At 30.2% G+C, this 22,356-nt stretch overlaps 2 protein-coding genes across 2 annotated transcripts; both read left to right on the top strand.

Annotated features, from left to right (window-relative positions):
• The first annotated feature begins 931 nt into the window (after window positions 1-931).
• LOC119600696 (probable multidrug resistance-associated protein lethal(2)03659) lies at window positions 932-5,935 on the top strand. The gene is made up of 6 exons (XM_037951131.1): window positions 932-1,163; window positions 1,239-3,257; window positions 3,329-3,713; window positions 3,787-3,937; window positions 4,007-4,955; window positions 5,034-5,935. Exons 1-6 carry the CDS (start codon window positions 937-939, stop codon window positions 5,332-5,334), a joined length of 4,032 nt encoding a protein of 1,343 aa, XP_037807059.1. The 5' UTR covers window positions 932-936; the 3' UTR covers window positions 5,335-5,935.
• A 1,330-nt stretch (window positions 5,936-7,265) lies between these two features.
• LOC119600833 (probable multidrug resistance-associated protein lethal(2)03659) lies at window positions 7,266-14,416 on the top strand. The gene is made up of 7 exons (XM_037951407.1): window positions 7,266-7,345; window positions 9,153-9,383; window positions 9,450-11,360; window positions 11,974-12,289; window positions 12,368-12,518; window positions 12,788-13,736; window positions 13,795-14,416. Exons 1-7 carry the CDS (start codon window positions 7,266-7,268, stop codon window positions 14,072-14,074), a joined length of 3,918 nt encoding a protein of 1,305 aa, XP_037807335.1. The 3' UTR covers window positions 14,075-14,416.
• The last annotated feature ends 7,940 nt before the right edge of the window (window positions 14,417-22,356 follow it).

Raw genomic sequence — 22,356 nt, 5'->3', positions numbered from 1 at the left:
AATTTGCTTGGCATCTCTAATATGTAACATATTGTAAATCTAGAGAACTATTGCAGTTATAATCTTCAAAATCGTTAAGTGGGTTTTTTATTTATACTGCTTTTAGGGTAGCAAAGCACACTGGGTAAAGCTAGTGTTAGAATAAAAATAAATAAATTATTTTTGACATAACCCATGCACTTTTTAAATAAACAAATAAAAATCAGCTGCCTTGACGATTTCACCTTACTTAGTGCATCCTGTTATTAACTTTACACAGAAAAAGATAATACATAACTTGAATGAATTTTGTAATATATTGTATGAATCGAACATGACTTTTTTTTCTAAAACCATTTTCATTCAGAATACTAAAAGTTCATAAAATGTATGAACTTGTGCATGACGGAAATTTTTTGAATTTTTATTTTTTTTCTACGCTATTCATGAAAAATTGCAAAAGAGTCCATTATCTACCAATCTGTTTCCATATTTAGTAGATAGTAATCCTTTATTAGCGAATTTTGTATAATAAAAAAATATAAATTGAAATGCAGAAAAACCAAATCTCAAACAAGAAAACATCAGCCAACATAGTTAAGCATCTATTCTTCATAAAATGCCGCCAAATACGTGTATATTTCATCGATTTTAATTAAAAAATCATAAAGAAATACAAATGAAATGAAATGAAAATTTCAAACATTTTTCTTAACAAATAGAAAAATAAATTTGAAATATTTTAAGTCAAGGCTTCTAGATTATGTTTGAAAAAATATAAATTAAAAAATTCATACAATTTAAGAACTTATACTTAAATGTTATTAACTTTAAACAATGAAAGCAGTTCATAATATTTATGCTGAAACTTTTTTCTGTGCATAAGTGTTAAAAATTTGTGATGAAATGTTTTTTGATTCTACAACCATATTTTTCATCTTAACTATTTTTAGGTGGATGAAAGATCTTTTTCGTCGTGGTCTCAAAGGTCCCTTAGAGGATGAGGAATTATATCAACATCGTAAAAATTTAGATAGCGAGCGTGTTACTGAGAAATTTGGTCGTTTATGGGATGAAGAACGAAAACGCAAGAACCCGAGTGTTGTACGTATGATAGTTAAAGCGTATGGGTCAGTGTTTTTACCTTTGGGTATTTTATATTCAGTTTGTGAATCTATAACAAAGTAAGTCTCGTAAGATCTTAGGTGATTATATATGTATTATTATTTAATTTTAATACTTATTTATAAAATTTTCAGAGCTTTACAGCCACTGTTCTTAGGAGGATTGGTAGCTTATTTTGCAAATGGACAAACGGCAATAAGCGAGAAAAGTGCTTATCTTTTTGCCGGTGGTATTGTGTTATGTTCGATAGTGCCGGTGCTGACATTCCATCCATTCATATTCTACATATTTCAAGTGGGTACAAAAATACGGTTAGCACTATCAGGTTTGATATATCGTAAATGTTTGCAAATTTCTAAAAGTGCCAGCAATGACGGCTTACGCGGGCGTGCTATAAATATATTATCTAATGATTTGGGAAGATTTGATGTAGCCTTATGTTTTTTACACGACATTTGGAAAGGTCCTATCGAATCCCTTATTATTGGTTATTTAATGTACCGAGAAATTGGTATGTCGGCTGTGATTGGTGTGGCGTTCATGTTGAGTTTTATTCCACTACAAGCATGGGCCGCTAAAAAGGCTGCATATTATAGACAGAGGACAGCGGAACGAACAGATCTTCGTGTAAAGCTTATGAACGAAATTATACAAGGAATTCAAGTGATAAAAATGTACGCATGGGAAAAATCTTTTGCCAAGGTAGTAGCCGAAGTTAGATTGAAAGAAGTTAAAGCTATACGAGGAACTTCGTATATACATGCTGCTCTAAGTTGCACATCGATGATATCTCCACTTTCAGTGTTTTTGGCATTAGTTTCATATGTATATATGGGTGATACTTTGACTGCAAAACGAGTATATACTGTGTCGTCATATTTCAATATGTTAAATGATTCTATGGTACACTTCTGGCCCCTTTCAATAACGTTTATTGCTGAGGCCTGTGTCTCAGCCAGAAGATGCAAAGAATTTCTATTGGATGGTGACCAGGCTGAAGCTCCATTGAAATTAGAAAAGAAATTAAAAAAGAAAAAGGCGAATAAATCTCAAAATAAAGACCAAAATAAAAATACAGTAGATAAATTAAATTTCATAGACAATCGAATAGAAGCGACTATTGAATCTAGTCCTGTGCGAAATGTAAGAACATTAAATATTAATGCGGTTTCCAAGGGAGTGACACTGCGTAGTGCAACTGCAACATGGGATAGTGACAGTTCACATGGCTACACAAGTCCAGCAATATCAAATTTAAATGTTGAAATCAATGAAAAAACTTTGGCAGCAATTGTTGGGCCAGTAGGTTCAGGTAAATCGACTTTTCTTAATGTTCTTTTGGGAGAAGTTCAAATTGATTCCGGTGAAGTTCTAGTCAATGGAAAAGTATCATACTGCTCTCAAGAACCTTGGGTTTTTGAAGGGACAATTAGAGACAATGTTGTCTTTGTTGAAGATTATAATGAAAGACGATATAAGCGCGTCTTAAAAGTGTGCGCTTTAGAAAGAGACCTTGAGTTGCTCCCCCGAGGAGATTTGACAATAGTTGGAGAGCGTGGAGTTAGTCTTAGCGGTGGTCAAAAAGCTCGAATAAATTTAGCCAGAGCTGTTTATCGTAAAGCGGATATTTACCTATTAGACGATCCTTTATCAGCCGTAGATACTCATGTTGGCAAGCACATTTTTGAGAGATGCATAAATGATTTCTTGTCGTCGAAAATTCGAATATTGGTTACACATCAGTTGCAGTATTTGTTTGACGTTGAGCAACTTTTGTTAATGGGATCGGGGAGAATTGTAGCTCAAGGTAGCTATCAGGAACTGCAAAGGTCTAAACAATTTCAATTTTTGGCTCAAACCCACCATGAATGTGGCGGAGGAGATACGGCTGGTGATGAAGTTAGTGTTAGCAGTCACTTGTCAAGAAGTGACTCAGAAAAAAGTATGGAACATTATTACCATTTGTTGCGACCAGACGAAAAGCCTGTCGAAGATGTGAATAAGGAAGCCCAAGCAATAGGGTCTGTTAAGCTAGATGTCTATCTTTCTTACTTTAAAGCCCTTGAAAGTACCTTTATACTAATCCTTATAGTAGGACTCTTCATATGTGCCCGCATAATGCTGAATGGTGTTGATTATTTTTTGTCACGATGGTAAGATCGTTAGCAATATTTTAATGTTTTAGCCTGTACTTATTTGTATAAAATTATCTGACCATTTTTAGGGTTATTTGGGAGGAAAACAAAAATTCATCCTATGTTGGTGCAAATAGTTCTTTCACAGAAGTTCTGATTTCGAATTACACAATTTTTGATGCAACTTCCGATGGAGACTTTCAAGAGAAAGAAAATGAAAGACAGAAGAGAGTAATTATTTATTCATCAATGTTGGGTGCTACCCTGGTTGTGTATTTGTTACGGACTTTTGGATTTTTCCGAATGTGTTTACGAATTTCTCTAAAGTTACATGATCGTTTATTTCGAGGCATTACGCGCACAAGCATGTACTTTTTTAATACAAACTCTTCTGGTCGCATTTTGAATCGTTTTTCAAAAGATATCAGAACAGTGGATGCGGATTTACCTCACACATTAATGGATTGTTTATCTGTAAGACTTTTTGTCAACTTATTTTAATTCTAAATACTTATAAAAAAATTCTAAATACTTCATAAAATTTCAGTTCGCGATTGATGCCTCAGGCGTACTGATTATAGTGGCGATTGCAAATTATTGGCTGTTAGTGCCTGCAGTTGTAATAGTAATTTGTCTTGTTGGTATACGATTTCTCTACGTAAACACGAGTCGCAGTGTCAAACGTTTGGAGTCTATTTGTAAGTAATAGAACTGGAATGACTTCATTGTAGTGATTTAACTAATAGACATATTATTTGCATTTTAAGCGCGCAGCCCTGTGTACTCGCTCACCAATCAAACCTTCCAAGGACTTACAACAATTAGAGCATTGGAAGCCGAATCAGCATTAGAGTCGGAATTTCATGATTATTTAAACGCAAATACGTCTGCATGGTTCTTGTTTCTATCCTGTACTAGAGCATTTGCTCTATGGACAGATATTATTTGTGTTTTTTATATAACTGTCGTTACATTTAGTTTTCTATTGCTTGGAGCGGACTTTAACAGTGGAGACGTTGGCTTGGCCATTCTACATTCAAGTACTATGATTGGTATGTGTCAATGGGGCATGCGTCAAACAGCAGAATTAGAGAATCAAATGACCAGTGTTGAACGTGTGTTGGAGTATACCGAACAACCACCAGAGCCACCAATGGAAACATTAGATAAATTCAAACCCAAAGGTGAATGGCCAAGTAAAGGTCGTATTGAGTTCATTAACTTCAAATTGAAATATGATCCGAAAGAGTCGTATGTTTTGAAGGATCTGAACTTTACTATTGAATCGAATGAGAAAGTTGGCATCGTAGGAAGAACAGGAGCTGGTAAATCTTCTATTATACAATCACTATTTCGCTTAGCCTACAATGAGGGTGTAATTCGTATTGACAATGTGAACATTGAACAACTAGGACTTTATGATTTGAGAAGCAATATTTCTATCATACCACAAGATCCTGTACTATTTTCGGGCACTTTACGCTATAATCTGGATCCATTAGAAGAATGCAGTGACGTGGATATGTGGAGGGCGTTAGAAGATGTCGAACTGAGAGGACATGTCTCGACACTTATTGGTGGATTAAACTGTCGCATGTATGATGGTGGCTCCAATTTTAGTGTAGGCCAAAGACAACTGGTTTGCTTAGCAAGGGCCATTCTCAGAAAAAATAAAATTTTAATACTAGATGAAGCTACAGCTAACGTGGACCCTGAGTAAGTAATAAAACTGATATGTTTGATTAACTTATCATAATGACAATCAACTTTTATCTCATTTATGAAACATTGCAGAACCGATAAACTTATACAAAAAACTATAAGAACGAAATTTTCAGACTGCACCGTTCTAACCATAGCTCATCGTTTGCACACTGTCATGGATAGTGACAGAGTTTTAGTTATGGATGCTGGTCAAGCTGTTGAACTTGGTCATCCTTTTGAGTTACTACAAAAACCAGGTGGCTTCTTACGTACGTTAGTTGATCATACCGGCCTAGCGACAGCAGCAGCCCTATTTCAAGCTGCTGAGGAAAACTATAAGTTGAAATTTGAAAGAACTAAAAACGACACAGATACAAAAAAACAATTGTGATAAAAAGTATTACTGAAACTGCTACATCGTATACATACATATACATTCATATTTACATACATATATGAAACCTACTTACGAATGAAATCTCTTTTTAAATGTATTAGTCAATTTTTTATTTAAATGTTTAAAACTATCATCAATTAATTTTCATTAAGTATTCAATTTATACTGCCAATTTAAAAAGTTCGGTACTTGATTTATTTCTTCCATTTATGTGTTCTAATTAAATACATACAAAACATACGATACCTATCTATGTTCGTATGTAAGTGTAAATTGTAAAATATAATAATTTATTATAGATGTTTGTATTAATTTAAATTAAATGCAATTTATTATATAAAGTATTCATAATCAGATCAAAAATCATATAGGAATTTACTTCTTTTGTTGTTTTTATATTATATTAGAAGTTTATATATAAGACTAACAATTAAAATGAATACACGTATACGTACTTACAAATACAATACATATTTTTGTACTTAACATATTTAAAAACCAAATAAAGTGCCTAAACTTATGCAATTTTTCATGAGAAAAATTTAAAATTATAAATAATAATAATAAAATAAATGCTATATGATGGTCACTAAACACAATTTAATTTTGACTCAAATTTATTTTTTGGCGATGATAATTTTACAAGTAAGAGTGCTATATTCGGCTGTGCCCTGTATAGGCTATATTCCATTGTTATGGATGTATTAATTTCATTTTTTGATGATTCTAAATTCGTGATCGTTTCTGCAAACTTTCAGCTTTTAACATTGGCAAGTCTGGCCCAGACTTAATACAATGATGACATTGAAGACAAGTACTTACCACGCTCGCATACAAATAGGGAGTTAACTAAGTACTTACCACGTTCGTTTGCTAAAAAAGAGTTAAGAAAGTAGTTTTGTTTTTGAATAAATTTGAAAATTAGAAATATCTAGGCTAAAATGTTATTTGAAAGTCATTACTAGATTGGTCAAAACGGAGTCTCTTAGATTGTACTTGACAGTTCGCGCGCTGTGAACTACCACGTAAACCAACCAACCATTACTAGACTGCTTTCAAATAATGCAGACGGTATGTATTAGTCATGGAAAGGTAAGTTGTAAGTACAAGCCATTGTCGCATTACATTAATGCGTCGGATGTCACTTATTTGAAAGTCATAGAAAAGTGAAAACAGTCAATGAACAATTGGTAAATTTTTATTTATTTCGATATGGAGTTTTATTTTGTAACTAATTTGATCCATTAATAAAACAGTATGCAATACAATACAATAATTTTCAGTTTGTGCAAATATTATAATTATTTTTAGATACTACTTACAGTATTTAATAATACTCCACATACATATATAATTCGCACTATCTCTCTCTGGATCATCAAAATCAAAATGGGTACTATTCAAGTAAAAATACTTATTATAGATAAGATATTTCAACTTTTATTTACTATTTCAACTTTTATTTACTATTAGTTAGATTGCAGCAGCTACTATATCAATTTTATTCTAATTTAAAAAACGGTTAAAAGACCAGGAATATTTTTTAACAGCAACAATAGGTAGACTCGAGGGCGCGTTAATAACGTGTAATGATGGTGTTATTTTACTTTATTTTAACTTTTTAAGTTGTTGTTGATATGATGAATCCTGTCAATACGGATTTAGATAAATTCATCAAATGTAGAGAATTAATTTATTTCGTCGTTTATTTTTATAGAATTTCTATGTGTGGTTGTTTTTAACTGTGAATTATATCTTCTTAGCACAGGTTAAAATAGTGGTCATATCGAATGAAGAACTCAGTGTGCGCGTATCGTTAAAAAATAAATATTAAAAATTAATAACGAGCAATTTTAAAATTATAATAAAGAATTGATTAAATAATGGTTCTGTGTGTTTGATTACAAAATTAAAATACTAATAAAATGAATAAATCACAAGAAAACAGTGAACGTAAACCAAATCCAATTTTAAAAGCAAATTTCTTATCAAAATGGTTCTTCTGGTAAATATTATTAAATATTTATGTTAAAAGAAAATTATAACAAACAAAACATCTTTTAAATAGAGCCTAACAAAGAATTTATAACATTTTTTATTGTGGACATACTTTGCTTTCGACATCAAGAATTAACAAGTTTGAGACATAATTTAAAATCACTTAAATAATTTAGAGTCACTAAATATCTTGATTGCATGTGAATTTTGATAAGTACCACTTCTATTTATGACACATTCGAATTTCATTTAAGTGTACCGTCGATTATTTAATGATGGTTGCTTAAATTATACAAATATTGGTGCAGCGTCGTTTTATAGTTTTCGTTAAAATAATAGTAATGATATCAAAGGTAACAAGAAATCTAAAAAATAATGTATTCAAAGTAATTAAACTTATAAAAATATTTCATTTTAAGATGTTGGAATATTTTCGTCTTCCTAAAATTAGTAAATTATCTAATATAAAAATTTGTCTAACAAGAAATAAAGATTAGGAGATATGCTATTTTAAAAAGTGCTATTTTGTGTCTCTTGTAAAACTCAAGATTTTTATCTAGAAAATTTCTAATTTAGAAGGATCTTTCTAAATATGTATTTACTTGTCACATAAAGTTCATCTGATGCAATAGGTTCAAGGCGGTTAATGTTTTAAACAAACCTATAATAAAAATAAAATTATCAGAATTTTATAAAAACTTTTTTCCTTTTCTGAAAAAATTTTTTGAGTTGAGTCACTTTTGTACTGGGTGTGCGATATGTATGTATATTACACCGTTTCACACTGTACGGAAAGCAAAATCGTGTTATTGTTACCCCTTTAAATATTTACCTTGCTTTGTTTCATGATGATTCCCAAAATATTTTATTTTGATTAGAACCAAATTCAAAATCGAAGTTTTTTTCAACATTTTTTTTAAATTTAATTTTTTTTCAAACAGATTTTAAAAGCCATATTTATTCAATGGAGTATTAAACATAAATAAACGTGTTCTTATAGTTAAAAGAATTGTATGTTTATACCCTACACCACTATAGTGGGTAGGGTATTATACGTTTGTGCTAATGTTTGTAACCTAGCCCCCGTACGCTTCGAATGGGGCTTTGGAGCACATAGTTCTCTTAAATGATCTATTATCTTTATAAAAAATGGCACCACTTAGTTTTGTATAAGCTTCAATGATACTGCGTTTACATTTTGTCAAAATTAGTTTTATCATATCCGAAGGATTTGCATTAAAAATTTTGGTTTGAAAGAATTTAATGGTATTAAATATCTCATATACGCGTCCGAAGAATATTCGTATAAAAATAACTGTTTTTATATTAATAGAATTTGTTTATTTAATTTTCATTGTTCGGTCATCAGAATCTGGCTGGCTGGCTGACTATTTATTGGCCATAAATTATTTGATAATAAAAATAAAATACCAACAAATAGAAGACATAGAATGAAATCGAAAAAGGGAAATTGTTTAATAAATTAAATTTTGATACTATTACTGATACTATTTATTTATTTACTCGTCCATTGATGATGATGTGTTTGTCTTATCAAAAAAAAAAAAAAAAAAAAAAACACGACACCATATTTATTTCGTGCTTTTGCGTTTGATATTTGTAGTGTGCTACTCATGTGAGGGAGGATTTAAAACTGTCAGTCAAATCAAAAGTCAATACTCACTAATGTGGCCTTTTTTAAAATGGTTTATGACTTTATTTTGCCAGATTTCATTTGAACTTGATGATTATGATAACGTGCTATGCACATAAACAATAACGGAAAGTTTGTTTTGAATTGATTTTTGTTACAGGTGGACACGAGAGACATTTCGTAAAGGCTATAGAGAACAATTGGAAGCGGATGATCTTTACGAACATATTCCCACTTTGGATAGCAAAAATGTTTCGTTTGCTCTTATTAAGCATTGGGAAAGAGAGGTTCGCCGTAAAAAGCCTAGTTTGTTGCATATGATATTTAGAGCATACGGATGGAAATTTGTACCAACATGCATTTTGTATTCAATTTTGGAAATTTCTATACAGTAAGTCAATATCGAAGGGCATAGTAGAAATTATACACTTTTAATATTTGCTTATCGCTTTTCAAGTTGTTCACAGCCATTGTTTCTCGGTGGATTGGTGTCCTTTTTTGCTGAGGGTCAAACGGACATAAGTAAAAATCAGGCATATCTCTATGCCACTGGTATAGTTCTGTGTTCGTTGGTATCGACGCTATGCTTCCACCCCTTCATGTTCTACCTCTTTGAAACGGGAACTCGTATACGTTTGGCTTGTTCTGGTTTAGTTTATCGGAAATGTCTACGTTCCTCGGTGACAGCAGAAAACAGCGGAATGAGTGGCTTTGCAATTGCGGTTCTTTCAACAGATTTGCCACAATTTGATATGACATTTTATTTCTTTCATGATTTGTGGAAAGGACCCATTGAGGCATGTATTATGGGTTATATAATGTATTTAGAAATAGGTTGGCCAGCGATTGTTGGCTTGGCTTCCATTATAATTTTTATACCACTACAAGCATGGGCTGCTAAAGCCTCTGCGCACTTTAGGCATGAGTCGGCGGAACATGGGGATGATCGTGTTAAGTTAATGAATGAGATAATAACAGCCATGCAGGTTATAAAAATGTATGCCTGGGAAAAATCGTTTGCAAAATTGATTGCTTTGATACGCAAGAAGGAGATAAAAGCCATTAGGGGCTCTATGAACATCTACGCAGCTCTACAATGTACCGAAATGATTTCCAAGTTAGCACTTTTTCTTAGCTTGGTGTCGTACGTCTATACTGGTGAGATTGTGACTGCAAAAAAGGTGTTCATCATATCCTCATATTATGATGTTTTAAATGATTCTCTTTTGCACTTCTGGCCATTGGCAGTTACTACTTGGGCTGAAACGACAGTATGTGCCCGTCGTGTTGTCACGTTTCTAATGCAGAGCGAAGATCCGGCGGATGGAGGATTAGAAAACTTCGGAATGGACGACGATGATGAAAAAGGAAATTTCAGTGGTCGTGTTCACAATCCCAGAGCTATTAAAAAGGGAGTTATCCTACACAACTTGTCCGCTAGCTGGGACAAAGTTGAATCTGATAAGCGGCGGAGCCACATTGAAAATGTAAATGCTCACATTCACGAACAACAATTTATAGGTATTGTTGGTAATGTTGGCTCTGGGAAGACTACATTACTTAATGCCATACTGGGAGAATTGGAAATTATTAAGGGAAATGTCGAAGTAAATGGCACCATAAGTTATGCACCGCAAGAAGCGTGGATTTTTGAATCGAGTATACGAGAGAATATTCTATTTGTCGAAAAATACGAGGAGGCACGTTATAAGGCGGTATTGCATGCTTGTGAGCTAGAGCGAGATATTTCCCTATTTCCTCACGGAGACTCGACAATAGTGGGAGAACGCGGTATAAGCTTAAGTGGCGGACAAAAGGCACGTATAAGTTTGGCGCGTGCGGTTTATCGCCAGGCTGATATTTACATATTCGACGATCCTCTCTCTGCCGTGGACTCTTATGTTGGCAAACGCTTGCTAGAACAATGCTTTAAACGATTTCTATCTGATAAAATTCGTGTATTAGTGACACATCACGTACAACATCTAAAGGACACTGATCGTTTAATATTAATGGAAAATGGAATTGCCGCCGAGCAAGGTACATATGAAACTCTCAAAACAACAATACGTTTTAGAGTACACCTGGAACATGAAGATGATGAACAGAAAGCAAGTATTCAACATGCCGACAGCATAATTGATAAGGATCGAGATGAAAAGTTCAAAACACATGAGATATTGCCAGATGATACAAAGGATAAAGGAGAAGAACGCAAAGAACTTCAAATGCAGGGGTCTGTCAAATTGCTTACCTATTTCACCTACTTTTATGCCTTGGGTATGCCATGGTTAATTATTTTCGTATTTGTACTCTTTATATTGGCCAGAGCTTGTCAGGCGACAATGGATATTTTCATATCAAAATGGTATGTATACATTTTCTCATATATGTATGTATGTATGTATGTATGTATGTATGTATGTAGTATGTATGTATGTATGTATGTATGTATGTATGTATGTATGTATGTATGTATGTATGTATGTATGTATGTATGTATGTATGTATGTATGTATGTATGTATGTATGTATGTATGTATGTATGTATGTATGTATGTATGTATGTATGTATGTATGTATGTATGTATGTATGTATGTATGTATGTATGTATGTATGTATGTATGTATGTATGTATGTATGTATGTATGTATGTATGTATGTATGTATGTATGTATGTATGTATGTATGTATGTATGTATGTATGTATGTATGTATGTATGTATGTATGTATGTATGTATGTATGTATGTATGTATGTATGTATGTATGTATGTATGTATGTATGTATGTATGTATGTATGTATGTATGTATGTATGTATGTATGTATGTATGTATGTATGTATGTATGTATGTATGTATGTATGTATGTATGTATGTATGTATGTATGTATGTATGTATGTATGTATGTATGTATTTATTTATTTATTTACAGTTATTCCATTACCTAGTAATTTTTATTATTTTATTATTTTTTAGGGCTACTTGGGAAGAAACTTTGCCAACAGTACATGAGACTTATTCTGAATATACTTCCAAGCGAACACGTCTAGTGGTAGTCTATACTATATTCATTATTGCTACTTTAGTCTTGTACATCATGCGCACCTTTGGGTTTTTTATGATCAGCTTAAAAATCTCCTTACGTTTACACGACAGTCTTTTCAATGGCATAATTCGGGCGTACATGTATTTCTTCAATACAAATCCATCTGGTCGGATTTTAAATCGTTTTTCTAGTGATATCACTAATATAGATGTGGCATTACCACAGGCTATGTTAGATTCTTTGGAGGTAAGTGCCTTTCCCGTTCTTTAGTTACAGTAAATTGTCACAAAGGAATACACATTATGATATCTTTACTTCTCTTAGTTCTTCGTCAACGCGTTTGCCGTTCTGGTTATTGTAGCTATAGCAAACTATTGGCTTCTAATACCGGCTTTTATAATGATATTATTACTTTATTTTTGTCGAGGACTTTATATCGGAGCTAGTCGTAGCTTAAAAAGGATTGAAGTCATGTGTAAGTATAAATGTTCTAATGTTCAGAAACTTTCATTCATTTCGCATTGGTATATTTTTGTGAAAAATCAAATACATTAGTTTATTTTACTAATAATTTCGGTAAAACTAAAAATTGAGTCCTTTTTTGAAATTTAAATTATTCCCACAGACCTAAGGGGCACAAAATTTCTAAAATAATGTTTTTACTAGGTGTCTTATAGAATTATAGATATGAATCTTACTAATGCACTTACTCAACCATTCATATTTCAATTTGTATTTTTTTAGCACGAAGTCCTGTATATTCTCATACTAATCAAACGTTTCAAGGATTAACAACGATACGGGCATTAAATGCCACACGGCATTTGGAACACGAATTCCATGGATTGCAGAATAAGAACACCTCCGCTCTTTATCTCTATGTTACTTCGAATAGAGCTTTTGCGTTTTGGACCGATTTGATTTGTGTTTTATATATTTTGGCAGTGACTTTCAGTTTTCTTTTGATTGATCGTAATTTTTATAGTGGCGACGTAGGCTTGGCCATTACGCAATCCATGACTCTGGTAATAATGTGTCAGTGGGGTATGAGACAAACAGCTGAAATGGAAAATAACATGACCAGTGTTGAACGTGTTATCGAATATGCAGAAACTCCATCAGAGCCAGCATTGGAAACGGACCCTTCAGTTAAGTTACCCGAATGCTGGCCATCTGAAGGTCGCATGATCTTTAATAATTTGCGTCTACGCTATTCTGAAAAGGGTGATTATGTATTGAAAGGTTTGAATTTCTCAATAAATCCGATGGAAAAAATTGGCATCGTTGGGCGAACAGGTGCAGGAAAATCGTCTATTATTCAAGCCATATTTCGCTTGGCTAAGAACGAAGGAGTAATTGATATTGATGGCCTCGACATTGAAGATTTGGGATTACATGACTTGCGTAGTCGTATTTCGATTATACCTCAAGATCCAATATTGTTTTCGGGAACCTTGCGTTACAATCTCGATCCATTTGAAGAAAAGACCGATGAAGAAATATGGCATGCGTTAGAGGATGTTAAGTTAAAGCCATACGTCAAAGCCTTAGACGGAGGACTGTCATCTCGCATGTACGATGGCGGATCCAATTTTAGTATGGGTCAACGTCAATTGATATGCATGGCTAGAGCAATTCTACGACACAATAAAATACTTATAATGGATGAAGCCACTGCAAATGTCGATCCGGAGTAAGTTTTCATGTTATGATTTGTTTAAAATCGTTTCAATTATTGTCTTTATTCCCAGAACTGATAAACTCATCCAAGAAGCCATTCAAAGCAAATTTGCCAAATGTACCGTCCTTACAATTGCACACCGATTGCATACTGTTATGGACAACGATAGAGTTTTGGTGGTAGATGCCGGTAATGTAGTTGAATTGGGACATCCTTTCGAGTTGTTACAAAACACTAAAGGTTACTTGTACAAGTTTGTAGAAAAGACTGGTACTGGTACTGCCCAATTTTTAAGACGTCTTGCAGAGGAGAGCTATCGTAAGCGTGTGGGCGACAGAAAGTCGGAATGATTAACTATTATTGTTAACTTTTCTTTACGAGAGCAAAAGATTTCTTTCTTTATTATTGTTTAAAATAATAAAGAAGCTTTACTTTAAGACTTAAGCATTCCTTTTTGATAATTGAGAGACTGTTTTTTTATATGTACATATATTGACATAATAAATCTAGATGTTAACTGTTATGTGAAATAGGTAGGAATTAGAATATAATATTTGTATTTATAATTAATTGGAAATAATTCATTTAATAAGTATTATTTTGGAAAATAATTTAAAAGTATGAAATCAGTTTAAATGAGCTTTAAATAAATTATTGTTTTCAATTTGTCGACAAGATCTATTAAAATATTTACTATACAAATCATTGATATTGATATTTTGATTTGTTTAATAAATCATATAAAAATGTGCATTTGTTTTCATTTTGTTTAAAGTTTTTTTTTTTCAAATATCTATATATATAAAATTCTAACGTTACTGACTGACTGACTGACTGACTGATTCACTGACTGATTCATCATCGCACAGCCTAAACGGTTGAAGCTAAAGAGCTGAAATTTGGACAGGAGGTTGGTCTCCCGCCAAATAGATCCACTAAGACGGGATTTTTGGAAATTCGAATGTTTAGGGGGTAAAAAAGGGTAAAAACGGGTAAATTCGGTAACCTTATATCTCCTAAACTAGAAAAGATACAAAAACAGTTTAAAGCTTATCGCCGTTCATTTAAAAAATAAACGGACAGGTGTCTGGTACTTTTTTATAATTCGGCCCCTTTAGGGAATAAACGGGTAAAAACTGTATTTTGGTACTTTTTTCGCACCCCATGTATCTTTTAAACCGGTGCACATTCAAAAAATATTTTTGACTCCTTCATAACCTAACGAAAAAATAAAAATATGAATTTAGTACTTTTTGGATATTCTGACGTTTAAGGGTTTAAAATTGTACCTATTTTTGGTACTTTTTTCATAAAACATTGTTTTTGGTTTATTAACTTATACATATGAATACATAATAACGGGCTCCCACTACGATGTTGCAACTTTTTGGAATACAATTTTTATTTCGTTAATGGGGAGTAAAAAAGTACCAAAAGGGGTAAAAACGGGAAATTTGATTTTATTCAACCACAATGATCCAATTTAGATAAAATTTTTAAATTTAGAAACACTAAATATCCTAATGGGGTGTTATTTGGAACCCCGGTATCAAGTGATATTTTTTGGTACTTTTCATTCTCCAACTGGTCCTTTTTGAGTTTTCTATGATATTGAAATAGAAACATGAAATTAATAATAAAGGGACATTTCGCTACTTTTTCGTTCTTCAAAAGGTACTTTTTGAATTTTCTATAATATTGAACCTAGAAACATGAAATTAAACATGTAGAGACCGGAGTAAATGAGAATCTATAAAAGGGGACTTTTTGGTACTTTGTCGTCCTTCGACTGGTACTTTTTGAGTTTTCTATAAAATTTAACCTAGAAACATGAAATTAAGCATGTAGAGCCCGGAGTAAATGAGAATCTATAAAAGGAGACTTTTTGGTACTTTTTCGTCCTTCGACTGGTACTTTTTGAGTTTTCTATAAAATTTGACCTAGAAACATGAAATTAAGCATGTATAGCCCTTAGTAAATGAGAATCTATAAAAGAGGACTTTTTGGTACTTTTTCGTCTTTCAACTGATACTTTTTGAGTTTTCTATAAAATTTAACCTAGAAACATGAAATTAGGCATGTAGAGCCCGGAGTAAATGAGAATCTATAAAAGGGGACTTTTTGGTACTTTTTCGTCCTTCGACTGGTACTTTTTGAGTTTTCTATAAAATTTAACCTAGAAACATGAAATTAAGCATGTAGAGCCCAGAGTAAATGAGAATCTATAATAGGGGACTTTTTGGTACTTTTTCGTCCTTCGACTGGTACTTTTTGAGTTTTCTATAAAATTTAACCTAGAAACATGAAACTAAGCATGTAGAGCCCTTAGTAAATGAGAATCTATAAAAGGGGACTTTTTGGTACTTTTTCGTCCTTCGACTTGTACTTTTTGAGTTTTCTATAAAATTTAACCTAGAAACATGAAATTAAGCAGAATGAGAATATATAAAAGGGGACTTTTTGGTACTTTTTCGTCTTTCGACTGGTACTTTTTGAATTTTCTATAATATTGATCCTAGAAGCATGAAATTAAGCATGTAGAGCCTGGAGCAAATGAGAATCTATAAAAGGGGACTTTTTGTTACTTTTTCGTCCTTCGACTGGTACTTTTTGAGTTTTCTATTAAATTGAACCTAGAAACATGAAAATAAGCATTTAGAGCCCGTAGTAAATGAGAATCTATAAAAGGGGACTTTTTGGTACTTTTTCGTTCTTCAAAAGGTACTTTATGAATTTTCTATAATATTGAAAATAGAAACATGAAAGTATGCATGTAGAGCCTGGATTAAGTGAGAAACTATAAAAGGGGACTTTTTGGTACTTTTTCGTTCTTCAAAAGGTACTTTATGAATTTTCTATAATATTGAAAATAGAAACATGAAAGTATGCATGTAGAGCCTGGATTAAGTGAGAAACTATAAAAGGGGACTTTTTGGTACTTTTTCGTTCTTCAAAAAGTACTTTTTGAATTTTCTATAATATTGATACTAGAAGCATGAAATTAAGCATGTTGAGCCTGGAGTAAATGAGAATCTATAAAAGGGGACTTTTTGGTACTTCTTCGTTCTTCAAAAGGTACTTTTTGAATTTTCTATAATATTGATCCTAGAAGCATGAAATTAAGCATATAGAGCCTGGAGTAAATGAGAATCTATAAGAGGGGACTTTTTGGTACTTTTTCGTTCTTCAAAAGGTACTTTTTGAATTTTCTAGAATATTGAACCTAGAAACATGAAATTAAGCAAGTACAGCCAAGATTAAGTGATAACCTATAAAAGGGGACTTTTCGGCACTTTTTCGTTCTTCAAAAGGTACTTTTTGAATTTTCTATAATATTGAACCTAGAAACATGAAATTAAGTACGTAGAGCCCGGAGTAAGTGAGAACATATAAAAGAGGACTTTTTGGTAATTTTTCGTTCTTCAAAAGGTACTTTTTGTGTTTTTTATAACATGAAATTAACCATGTGGAGCCCGGAGTTAATGAGAATCTATAAAAGGGGACCCTTTGGTAATTTTTCGTTCTTCAACTGGTACTTTTTTAATTTTCTATAATATTGAACTTAGGAACATGAAATTAAATAAAAGAGGTCTTTTGTTACTTTTTCGTACTTCATTGGTACTTTTTGAGTTTTCTAAAATATTGAATATATAAACATAAATTTAAATAGGGGACTTTTTGATATTGCAGATATATATACATTTACAATAACATTTATTTTATTCCATTACGATGAGGGTAGCGAAGCACACTGGGTATAGCTAGTGTAGTATAACTTTGTAAAAATATTTGAAAACAAAAAAATTATTTTCTTTATATTGAATAAATATAAATTTAATTATGCTATGCACTATCAAGTCTTGCCTTTCGAGTTTCATTTTTTTACAAACTTGCATTTAAATTTTTCTTTTCCTCTACTGTTTCAAGAAATAATTTTTTGAATAATTTTTAGTTGTTCTTCAGAAAATTATCTCTCGAATAAATTTTTTGTATCGCTTCATTAGAAAATATATTCAAATTAAAAAAGTTTGTGAAAATTGTTTTAAAATTGCCTGAAGTAAATTTTTTCTTTTTATTTTTAATTACATTGTAATTAACATTGTTAAGTTTATATTGTTATATTAATGTTGATATTTTTGTGTTAAATACATACATATGTATTAGGCTTCGTTTAAAAAAATAAAATGTTTCCCGTTTTTGTGATATCACAACTTTTTAGAAGGTTTTTGTATCAGTAATTACTATGCTGAAATAATTTTTTCAAAATTCCAACTCCTTCCTCTGCATATCTGAGGCGGAAACCACTGATTTTGAGCGACATTTTTTACAGAGCAGAAACTGTAGAATTTATAGGAAATCATGCTCTAATAATTGATTTTATAGGAAAAATCAATAAGAACGAGCTAAATTTCACACTTTTATAATGCTTCAAAAGTGCATTTAGTATTATCCAAAGATGCACTTTTTTCAAAAAATTTTTTTCTTTGCGCATAATCATGCTTTTTGCTGAGACAAATGGTGCAAAAACAAAAATTTTATCATTAACCCTTTAGATGGGATGAGACTTTAAATTTTCAGATCTTAAACTTTTCAACGCTATACATATTTCGAAAACCACGAAAGTAATAAGGCCCAAAATTTGTCATTATACAAGTTATATATGGAACATTAATTGGATGGAGTTTTATTAAATTCGGAGATGATGATGAAAAACACCATTGTTTGATGGGAAATTATTAAACCACAAGCCAACATAACCATCATAACTCCTAAAGGGATTACAATAAATTAAAAATTTTAACACTATTTTTTTAAGGGCATTGAATATTATATTTACGAATGATAAAATCAGGTTTCAAATTAAAGTTTATATATCTTAAATTTTCCTGTAGAATAGTATACTAAAGTCGGATTTGAAATATGTACAGCAGTTTTCGGACTATAAAAAAATGTCGCCCAAAATCGGTATTTTGGCCGCAGATATGCAGATAATGATAAAATCAGGTTTCAAATTAAAGTTTATATATCTTAAATTTTCCTGTAGAATAGTATACTAAAGTCAGATTTGAAATATGTACAGCAGTTTTCGGACTATAAAAAAATGTCGCCCAAAATCGGTATTTTGGGCGCAGATATGCAGATGAAGGAGTTGAAATTTTAACAAAATAATTACGCCAATATTAGCGCTGTTCCAAAAACTGTCATAAAAGGTATGATATCACAATTTCAAAAATATTGCGTGAAGCCTAATATGTATGTACCTATGTTTGCTTGCATCTGAATTGTCATAATTGGAATGATGAAATGGAATATAAATTTATATGTTATGTTATATGGAAAATGTGCATAAACGTAAAAATATTACGTTACCCCATATTTTGATTATAAACAAAAATCTTTTGAATTACAATGTATAAAATTAAAGATACTAGAGACTTTATTCATAACAATTTATCATAGGTTTATAAGACGAATTTTCATACAAAATTTGTTCTATAAGCTTTTGATAAGTTCTTATGAATAAGACAGTATATTTCTCCCAGTCGTTTGACCTATTTCTGTTAGAAAATTTCAACATTAAGTTAACAATATAGTAATTACATACATATGTATGTCTTTTTTCATGTGTCTGTTTATAAGGTAATGGTATAATAAATTTATTATAATAAAATGATTTTTGTTGTTTTTAGTTGATTTGTTGTTAATATAAATGGCATTTTAATATTTTACGAAAAGTTTTTGTATTGTTTTTAAAAATTAAATGTTATTGCTATTTGCTTTTAATTTAAATATCTAATTGTAATTGTAATTGTAATTGTAATAATCATAGTAACATAAATAAAAATCTCAATTATTTATGTACATATGGATGTGTGTACATATGTATGTAAATTGGAAATTAATATTAAAAATATATTTTTCTTCATGTTCACTGCAGTTTATAATAGTCTGTATAGTTGTCAGTTGATTTCGTTTGATGTTATTATTGTTAAAAAAAAATAATAATAATTTTGGATCACTTTCATACTTACGTCGTATGTTCAATATTTAAGTTTTTGAAATCAAACAATGTTTAGAAGTAAAATAAAATATTGTTGTTATAATGGAGCTGATTTTGTGTAATTGTTTGTGTATTAAAGTATCTGGTACATTGTAATAGAAATATGTAAATATGTTTTATTTACTAATTTTTGCGTGTATATTTATTTTATATATTTTATTTTAATTTTTTATTTTATATTTTTATTTTTAAGTTAAAAACGCATTTAAGCCCTAAAATGTAAACGAGAAAAAATTCGCTTTTAATTGAAGACACGCTACTTGCTAAGTTACTATTTATGTATACAATTTTTCATTTCTATTTTTATAATTATAAAACATAGTTGTTTAGATCCGTTTCGATCTGCTTCGATCTGTTTTTATGTTTTGCGTGAAAATTATGATTATTTGATTTAAACAAAACAGCTTTGAAGTTCTTCCCCAAACTTCAAAACTAGTCTCGTTTATAAATAATTTATTATTTTTGTGTCTTTCTGTTTAGCAAGCAATTTTTAAAAAATTCGTTGAAATTTAACTAAATCACAAAGTGTTATTTTGTTGTAATTATTATTTATTTGATAGGATTTCCAAATTATTTTAATGTTCATTTTAATTTGAAGCTATAGACGTAATTATACAAATTATTGTTTTTATTTGTGATTATTTTCATTTCAAATTTGTCACAGGTAAGCTTTTCTAGTTGAGCTTTAAATGAATTTTAATAAATTTTACAAACTTTTAATAGTAAAGCTAAAAAACTTCCCCGTTCTTAATAATTTTATTATTGTTATTATTTTTTACTGTACCATTAATAATTTATAAACATTTTAGAGATGTTTTAATATTTGAACAAATTGTGTTAAGTTTTGATTGTTTTATTTATCTTTTTGTAGGTGATGAAAAAAGAAATTGTTGTTGATTGACATAAACATTTATATTTCTATGTAGTTATACTTAAATCAAAATTTTTAATTGTTGTTTCTTTTTTACTTATTTGGAACGGAATTTATTTGTAAGGTTTATTTTATTAACTTGATTGTAGAAATGTATGATTGTAACTTGTTTTTAAACGACTTTTAGTTGTAATTAATTTATCTGTTCGATTTGGAAAATATAAAACAAATTATCGTGTATTATAAAGAAGAAAGCAAATTATGTATTCAATTATGATTATTTTTAAAATTCTTAATTTCTCTAATTGGAAAATGTTTAAATTGTTATGTATGATTTTATGCACTACATTTCAACATGAAAATACATATAAATCGTAAGAAATAAATTGCTTAAGTACATACATGGACATTTTTGTTTATTATTTGTACTTATGACTTAATGTTTTCTGAAGAAATTGTCTTCATTTTGAAGAAGAAATGTAATTTTTATCTGAAAAAAGCAATTTGAACATCCATTAAGTTGCTCAATGTTAGAGTTAGATACTTTTTATTTGATTACTTCTGATTTCATCAACATGAGAATATTTTAGGTTTTAATTTCTTTTTAAGTTTTAATTAAAATATATTAATTTTTCTGATTTAAATCAATGTTTATTTCACGGTTTTAGGAGTATATAGAAAAAATTTACGTTTATAGCTTCATGAAACATAAAATATACATACAATATGTCTTCCATCATTTGATTCAAATTCCATATTTTCTTTTTCTATTTAAAATGATTTTAAAGTTGATGCGAAAAAAATTAACCATTACGAATATTTTTTAATTAATCATTGGATATTAATTAACGAGTTTAATATCAATAAAACAAATTACCTTCTAGAAGCTTAGATTGCTTAGACTTGGTGCGGATGATTTTAATTTTAATTAACGATTTCAGATTTTGTGAATGATTTAGATTAAAATCAATTGAAAATTTTCTAAAGTGCTTTAAACATTGCCACATAATTTGAAATAGTTTTTAAAAACTAATGTAAAAGTAGAAACAATTAAAAAACAGTTTTGTTTTTTGTAAAACAATTTATTCATTTAAATATTAAAATTGTTAATTGAATCAGATAAATGGAAGAATATTGAAATAAGTATGTGTGAAAGAGTATATTTTTGGTTTTGTTAATTTGTATTGTTGTTTTGAAAACATAATTATGTATTTTTTAGCTAAATAAATAAATAAATATTTAATATGTTTAATTTTGTTTTATTAATTATTTCCCTAATTTGAATTTAATATTTATTTATATTTCATATATGTTTGTTTGTATATATTTTTAGTTTATTTAACTAAATGCGATTGCTAATTAAAAAAATTGTATTTTGTTTTTAAATTTATATTTTATAATTGTAATTATAATAATAATTATTATGTATAAGTATTATGCATGTAAAGTTGGATGTAAATATAAATATTTATATTTTTGAAAGTGTACCGCAGACATTTTGTTTATAAATATAAGTATAACAATTTATCAAATAATGATTGGAGACTTTTGTTTTTAGAGGATTTTGTTTTTTATATAAAATATAGACTATTTTAGTTTTTTTTTTTCTTAATTTTTAAATTAAAATAAAAGAACAGAAATAAAAGTAATTAAAACGTTTGAAACGCATATTTTGATTCGAAAATATGGTCCCGAAGTTG

The sequence above is a fragment of the Lucilia sericata genome, unplaced genomic scaffold, assembly GCF_015586225.1.
Source record: "Lucilia sericata isolate MDLA Ls3-8-SP2 unplaced genomic scaffold, ASM1558622v1 Contig000005F_arrow, whole genome shotgun sequence".
In the NCBI taxonomy this organism is placed as follows: Eukaryota; Metazoa; Arthropoda; class Insecta; order Diptera; family Calliphoridae; genus Lucilia; species Lucilia sericata.
The sequence above is the reverse complement of the archived record's forward strand: the minus strand, read 5'-3'. Positions and strand labels throughout refer to the sequence as shown.